Genomic DNA, 8,428 nt, shown 5'->3' with positions numbered 1-8,428 from the left:
ACCCCTCACCAACACAGTATCCCTCCCTTCTCACTAACTCCCACCCCTCACCAACACGTCTCCCTCTCTTCTCTCACTAACTCCCCACCCTCAACTCACAACACGCCTCCCTCCCTTCCAACAACTACCCCCTCACTACACCAAGCACTGCCTCCCTCCCTTTCAACTAACTCCCCTCACTCAACAACCACGCCTCCCTTCCTTCCCACTAACTCCCACCCCCACTCACCAACACTGCCTCCCTCCTTCCCACTAACTCCCACCCCTCACCCAACCATGGCCTCCCTCCCTTCTCACTAACTCCCACCCCTCACCAACACAGTATCCCTCCCTTCCAACTAACTCCCACCCCTCACCAACACAGTATCCCTCCTTCTCACTAACCTCCCACCCCTCACTCACCAACACAGTATCCCTCCCTTCCAACTAACTCCCACCCCATCACACACACAGTATCCCTCCCTCCAACTAACTCCACCACCCCTCACCAACACAGTATCCCTCCCTTCTCACTAACTCCCACCCCTCACTCACCAACACAGTATCCCTCCCTTCCCACTAACTCCCACCCCGTCACCAAACACTGCTCCCTCCCTTCCCACTAATCCACCCTCACCAACACAGTATCCACTCCCTTCACTAACTCCCACCCCTCACCAACACGGCCTCCCTTCTCTTCCCACTAACTCCCACCCTCACCAACACAGCCTCCCTCCTTCCACTACTCCCACCCTCACCAACACAGTATCCCTCCTTCTCACTAACTCCCACCCCTCACCAACAGGCCTCCCTCTCTTCCCACTAACTCCCACCCCTCACCAACACAGCCTCCCTCCCTTCACTAACTCCCACCCCTCACCAACACAGTATCCCTCCCTTCCAACTAACTCCCACCCCTCACCAACACGTCCCTCTCTTCCCACTAACTCCCACCCCTCACCAACACAGTATCCCTCCCTTCCACTAACTCCCACCCCTCACCAACACGGCCTCCCTCCCTTCCACTAACTCCCACCCCTCACCAACACAGTATCCCTCCCTTGCCCACTAACTCCCACCCCTCACCACACAGTATCCCTCCCTTCCACTAACTCCCACCCCTCACCAACACGGATCCCTCCCTTCCAACTAACTCCCACCCCTCACCACACGGTATCCTCCCTTCCAACTAACTCCCACCCCTCACCAAACACGCCTCCCTCCCTTCCACTAACTCCCACCCCTCACCAACACAGTATCCCTCCCTTCCAACTAACTCCCACCCCTCACCAACACAGTATCCCTCCCTTCCACTAACTCCCACCCCTCACTCACCAACACAGTATCCCTCCCTTCCCACTAACTCCCACCCCTCACTCCCAACACAGTATCCCTCCCTTCCACTAACTCCCACCCCTCACTCACAACACAGTATCCCTCCCTTCTCACTAACTCCCACCCCTCACCAAACACTGCCTCCCTCCCTTCCCACTAACTCCCACCCCTCACCAACACAGTTATCCCTCCCTTCCCACTAACTCCCACCCCTCACCAACAAGTATCCCTCCCTTCCCACTAACTCCCACCCCTCACCAACACAGTTATCCCTCCCTTCCACTAACTCCCACCCCTCACCAACCACGTATCCCTCCTTCCAACTAACTCCCACCCCTCACCAACACGGCTCCCTCCCTTCCCACTAACTCCCACCCCCACCAACACAGTATCCCTCCTTCCAACTAACTCCCACCCCTCACCAACACAGTATCCCTCCCTTCTCCACTTAACTCCCACCCCTCACTCACCAACACAGTATCCCTCCCTTCCAACTAACTCCCACCCCTCACCAACACGGCCTCCCTCCCTCTCACTAACTCCCACCCTCACCAAACACAGTATCCCTCCCTTCCACTAACTCCCACCCCTCACCAACACGTATCCCTCCCTTCCAACTAACTCCCACCCCTCACCAACACGGCCTCCCTCCCTTCCCACTAACTCCCACCCCTCACCAACACAGTATCCCTCTCCTTCCCAACTAACTCCCACCCCTCACCAACACGGCCTACCTCCCTTTCCACTAACTCCCACCCTCACCAACACAGTATCCCTCCCTTCCAAATAACTCCCACCCCTCACCAACACAGTATCCCTCCCTTTCCCACTAACTCCCACCCCTCACTCCCAACACAGTATCCCTCCCTTCCCACTAACTCCCACCCTCACTCACAACACAGTATCCCTCCCTCCAACTAACTCCCACCCCTCACCAACACGGCTCCCTCCCTTCTCACTAACTCCCACCCCTCACCAACACAGTATCCCTCCCTTTTCCAACTAACTCCCACCCTCACTCACCAACACAGTATCCCTCCCTTCCCACTAACTCCCACCCCTCACCAACACAGTATCCCTCCCTTCCCACTAACTCCCACCCCTCACCAACACAGGATCCCTCCCTTCCCACTAACTCCCACCCCTCACCAACATGGCCTCCCTCCCTTCCCACTAACTCCCACCCCTCACCAAACACATATCCCTCCCTTCCCACTAACTCCCACCCCTCACCAACACAGCCTCCCTCCCTTCCCACTTAACTCCCACCCCTCACCAACACAGTATCCCTCCCTTCCCACTAACTCCCACCCCTCACCAACACAGTATCCCTCCCTTCCCACTAACTCCCACCCCTCACCAACACAGTATCCCTCCCTTCCCACTAGCTCCCGTTCTGCCCAAATAGCAACACCACTGTTTACCCACGGCCTGTGTGGTTCTTTCTATCTATATACAGTATATGCTCTCCTTCTTTCTCTCTCTGTGTCCCTCTGTCTTGCACTCTCCTTTTTGCTTTTTCCATCGTCAGCCTTTCTCACATTGCTGTCTCGTTTTAGCACTTTGAGGACCTGGAAGAACCCCAAGGCCTACGTAAAGCCCATCCATTATCTATTTCAACATTACATTTTCTTCCATTTGTTTTGACTCTCCCTCACTCATTATCTCTCTCTGTCTTGTCTCCTTCCTCTCTCCCAAACACTCTTCTTTTCTCACTGTCTCTGTGCCTTAGTCTACACCCTCAGTGTCTGTCTGTACATCCTCCCCCCATAGTCTTTCATCCTTGCTGTCTTTACACCTTTTTCAGTCTYGTCTCCTYTTCTACTCCTGTCTCCTCTCATCCATCTATCTGCCCTCTGTCCTCTTTTGTTTTGTACCTCCTCCCTCCCTGCTGTCTGCATTTCTTTGTCTTCCTCTTTCAATGTCCTCCCTCTTTCTCCTTTCCCAGTTACTACCCCTTTCTCACTCTGTCCCCTCTCTCCTGCTCTCTCTCTAGTGCTCTCTCTCTCTCTCTTGCTCTCTCTCCTGCTCTCTCTCACTCTCCTGCTCTATTCATCACACACTCTGTATGTAACTGTCTCCACTCTGTATGTCTGTAACTCTGTCTACTCTCTCTCTGTCTAACTCTTTCTCCACTCTATCTGTTTGTCTGTAATTCTGTCTCTTCTCTTATCTCTCTCTCCTTATATCTCTAACTCCTTGTACTCTGTCTAGTCTGTTGCTCTCCCCTGCAGTGTGAATTAGACAACCTCCTAGCTGCTGGTTCTGCTTCTATAATGGCTTTAGTCAGAGATGTGTGCAGTTAGTGTTTGGTCCACTTCAACCCTATACAGTAGGTGCTGCTGTGTAGATAGGGCTCTGCTTGTTATTACTAGGTGTTTTGTGGAAGACTGAGCACTGAAGTGAAGATGTTGAGTTGGTTATTTGAATCAGCTCAAACGTGTGGGGGTTCCAGGACTGTGTTTGGGAAACCCTGCTTTATGGTATCACGTTACGTTGTTGTTCTCTTGTACACTGTGAAGATGAAGCCTTGTATTTTTGATAGAACAATCAATAAATTTGTTTCTTATGATTGGCTGCTTTCCCTCAGAAATTGGCAAATGTCTACTGCCCCGTCCCCGAAGGCTGCTGCTATTGGTGAACCCCTTCAGTGGGAGAGGCCAGGCTATGCAGTGGTGTCAGACACACATCCTGCCAATGATCAGAGAGGCTAACATCAGCTACAACCTGATACAGACAGGTAACGCACACTGTAATGTCAGCTACAACCTGATACAGACATGTAACACACACCGTAACATCAGCTCTACAACCTGATACAGACAGGTAACACACACCATAACATCAGCTCTGCAACCTGATACAGACAGGTAACACACACCGTAACATCAGCTCTACAACCTGATACAGACAGGTAACACACACCGTAACATCAGCTCTACAACCTGATACAGACAGGTAACACACACCGTAACATCAGCTCTACAACCTGATACAGACAGGTAACACACACCGTAACATCAGCTTCTGCAACCTGATACAGACAGGTAACACACACCGTAACATCAGCTGCAACCTGATACAGACAGGTAACACACACCAAACATCAGCTCTACAACCTGATACAGACAGGTAACACACACCGTAACATCAGCTCTGCAAACCTGATACAGACAGGTAACACACACCGTAACACCAGCTGCAACCTGATACAGACAGGTAACACACACCATAACATCAGCTCTGCAACCTGATACAGACAGGTAACACACACCGTAACATCAGCTCTACAACCTGATACAGACAGGTAACACACACCATAACATCAGCTCTACAACCTGATACAGACAGGTAACACACACCGTAACATCAGCTCTGCAAACCTGATACAGACAGGTAACACACACCGTAACATCAGCTCTACAACCTGATACAGACAGGTAACACACACCATAACATCAGCTCTCAACCTGATACAGACAGGTAACACACACCAAACATCAGCTCTCAACCTGATACAGACAGGTAACACACACCGTAACATCAGCTACAACCTGATACAACAGGGTAAACACACCATAACATCAGCTCGTCAACCTGATACAGACAGGTAACACACACCATAAATCAGCTACTGCAACCTGATACAGACAGGTACACACACCGTAACATCAGCTGCACCTGATACAGACAGGTAACCACACACCGTAACATAGCTCTACAACCTGATACAGACAGGTAACACACACCATACATCAGCTCTACAACCTGATACAGACAGGTAACACACACCGTAACATCAGCTACAACCTGATACAGACAGGTAACACACACCGTAACATCAGCTACAAACCTGATACAGGACAGGTAACACACACCATAACATCAGCTCTGCAACCTGATACAGACAGGTAACACACACTAACATCAGCTCTACAACCTGATACAGACAGGTAAACCACACCGTAACATCAGCTTACAACCTGATACAGACAGGTAACACACACCGTAACATCAGCTACAACCTGATACAGACAGGTAACACACACCGTAACATCAGCTCTACAACCTTGATACAGACAGGTAACACACACCGTAACATCAGCTCTGCACCTGATACAGACAGGTAACACACACCGTAACATCAGCTCTACAACCTGATACAGGACAGGTAACACACCACCGTGACATCAGCTCTACCAACCTGATACAGACAGGTAACACACACCATAACATCAGCTCTGCAACCTGATACAGACAGGTAACACACACCGTAACATCAGCTCTACAACCTGATACAGACAGGTAACACACACCGTAACATCAGCTCTGCAACTTCAGCCGTTAACCGGTATCACACACACACAGGTACAACCTCCTAAAACACGTCTCCTTTTCTTCTCAGAGCGACAGAACCATGCCAGAGAGTTGATCAAAGAGATCTCCCTGCCACAGGGGGACGGCATCATCATCGTCTCTGGAGATGGCCTGCTGCACGAGGTGTGAGGGTGTGTGTGTGGGGGGGGTTGTATATGGTTGTGGGGTGTGGTGTGTGTGTCTGACTCTGCTCTGCTTTTCTCTCTCCAGGTGATCAATGGTTTGATGGAGCGTCCAGACTGGGAACTAGCAATAAAGACACCTGTAGGCATCCTGCCCTGTGGCTCTGGAAATGCCCTGGCTTGGCTCCATCAACCACCATGCAGGGTGGGTCACACACACACATCAACCAGCTATGTGACACATGTAATGACTTGACCAGAGATATGAGACTGATTCAAACCTAAACATGCAATATTTTAGAATTTCTTGTTAGATCACATGGTGAGAATGCTGGAGATACTAGTTAGAAGCATTGAAATTAATGAATCGGTTATTCCAGTTCATGGTTCTGGTCCCATGGTGTGTCTGGATTGAATTAATAATTTCTCTCACGCCTCAAAATCATTCCTCAACCACTTGATACATTTCTCATTGCTGATGTAGATAATCACGCACCTTTACAGTCACACACACACCCACAGTAGTTTTTCATTGGAAATAAAAGGTGTGCAGTCTAATTAGCATTGGGACGATATAGTATTCTATCGAATATCAGGGATGTTTGACATTGCCAAAATGTGAAGTCCAAGATGGTAGGTATATCGGGATGTGTGCAAGACTTCTGTATTTGAACTTTAAAAATCTAATGGTGCAATCTTATATGTTAGGCTGCAACAATATGTTGAAAATGAAGTCTAAATAAATTAAGACTTATTTTTTTGCCTTACTAAGGTTATTTCATGAGAATGGGACGAGAAAATCTATATAAGGACAAAACTTGCACAGCCTGGAATTATCTAGTCAATATTGCTGGCTCCCGAGTAGTTCGATTCCAGGCTGTATCACAACCGGCCATGATCAGAAGTCCCATAGGGCGGCGCACTACAGCCCAGCGTCGTCCGCGGTTAGGGGAGGATTTGTACAGGGTAGACCGTCATTGTAAATAAGAATTGTTCTTAACTGACTTTTTTTAAATTAAAACTTTATTTTAACTAGGCAAGTCAGTTAAGAACAAATTCTTATTTACAATGACGGCCTAGCCAGGGAACATTGGGTTAACTGCCTTGGTTCAGGGGCAGAACGACAGACCTTTACCTTGTCAGCTCAAGGATTCGATCCAACAACCTTTCGGTTACTGGCCCAACACTCTAACCCACTAGTCTACCTGCTGGTTACAGGCCCAACACTCTAACCACTAGTCTACCTGCTGGTTACTGGCCCAACACTCTAACACTAGGCTACCTGCTGGTTACTGGCCCAACACTAACCACTAGGCTACCTGCTGGTGACTGGCCCAACACTCTAACCACTAGACTACCTGCTGGTTACTGGCCCAACACACTAACCACTAGACTACCTGCTGTTACTGGCCCAACACACTAACCACTAGACTACCTGCTGTGTTACAGGCCCAACACTCTAACCACTAGTCTTACCTGCTGGTTACTGGCCCAACACTCTAACCATAGGCTACCTGCTGGTTACTGGCCCAACACTAACCACTAGGCTACCTGCTGGTTACTGGCCCAACACTCTAACCACTAGACTACCTGCTGGTTACTGAGCCAACACGCACTAACCACTAGCTACCTGCTGGTTTACTGGCCAACACACTAACCACTAGACTACCTGCTGGTTACAGGCCCAACACTCTAACCACTAGCTAACCTGCTGGTTACTGGCCCAACACATCTAACCACTAGGCTACCTGCTGGTTACTGGCCCAACACTAACCACTAGCGCTACCTGCTGTGTTACTGGCCCAAACACTAACCACTTAGGTTCCTGCTGGTGTACTGGCCCAAACACTCTAACCACTAGGCTACCTGCTGGTTACTGGCCCAACACTCTAACCACTAACTACCTGCTGGTTTACTGGCCCAACACTCTAACCACTAGGCTACCTGCTGGACTGGCCCAACACTCTAACCCACTAGGCTTACCTGCTGGTTTACTGGCCCAACACTTACCCACTAGGCTACCTTGCTGGTTACTGGCCCAACACTCTAACCACTAGGCTACCTTGCTGGTTACTGGCCAACACTAACCACTAGGAGCTACCTGCTGGTTACTGGCCCAACACTCTAACCACTAGGTACCTGCTGGTTACTGTCCCAACACTCTAGCCACTAGGCTACCTGCTGGTTACTGGCCCAACACAACCACTAGGCTACCTGCTGGTTACTGGCCCAACACTCTAACCACTAGGCTAACCTGCTGGTTACTGGCCCAACACTCTAACCACTAGACTACCTGCTGGTACTGGCCCAACACACTAACCACTAGGCTACCTGCTGGTTACTGTCCCATACTCTAACCACTAGGCTACCTGCTGGTTACTGGCCAACACTAACCACTAGGCTACCTCCTGCTGGTTACTGGCCCAACACTAACCACTAGGCTACCTGCTGGTTACTGGCCCAACACTAACCACTAGGCTACCTGCTGTGTTACTGGCCCAACACTAACCACTAGGCTACCTGCTGGTTACTGGCCCAACACTCTAACCACTAGGCCTACCTGCTGGTTACTGTTCCCAACACTAACCACTAGGCTACCTGCTGGTATCTCTCTC

The 8,428-nt window shown here is 50.1% G+C and overlaps 2 protein-coding genes across 2 annotated transcripts in view; both read left to right on the top strand.

Moving 5' to 3' along the window:
* LOC112080639 (zinc finger protein 512B) overlaps window positions 1–8,428 on the top strand; it is a 45,202-nt gene that overhangs the window by 24,649 nt on the left and 12,125 nt on the right. The gene's annotated exons all lie outside the window — the stretch shown is intronic.
* LOC112080641 (sphingosine kinase 2-like) overlaps window positions 2,333–8,428 on the top strand; it is an 8,145-nt gene continuing 2,049 nt past the window's right edge. The window contains exons 1-3 of the mRNA XM_070442648.1: window positions 2,333–4,054; window positions 5,720–5,814; window positions 5,902–6,018. Of these exons, the coding sequence (XP_070298749.1) occupies window positions 3,883–4,054; window positions 5,720–5,814; window positions 5,902–6,018 (384 nt within the window). The 5' untranslated portion in view covers window positions 2,333–3,882. The remainder of the gene's footprint in view (window positions 4,055–5,719; window positions 5,815–5,901; window positions 6,019–8,428) is intronic.

The sequence above is a fragment of the Salvelinus sp. IW2-2015 genome, unplaced genomic scaffold, assembly GCF_002910315.2.
Source record: "Salvelinus sp. IW2-2015 unplaced genomic scaffold, ASM291031v2 Un_scaffold16395, whole genome shotgun sequence".
NCBI classification, from domain to species: domain Eukaryota; kingdom Metazoa; phylum Chordata; class Actinopteri; order Salmoniformes; family Salmonidae; genus Salvelinus; species Salvelinus sp. IW2-2015.
This window is presented reverse-complemented; position numbering and strand designations above follow the sequence as displayed.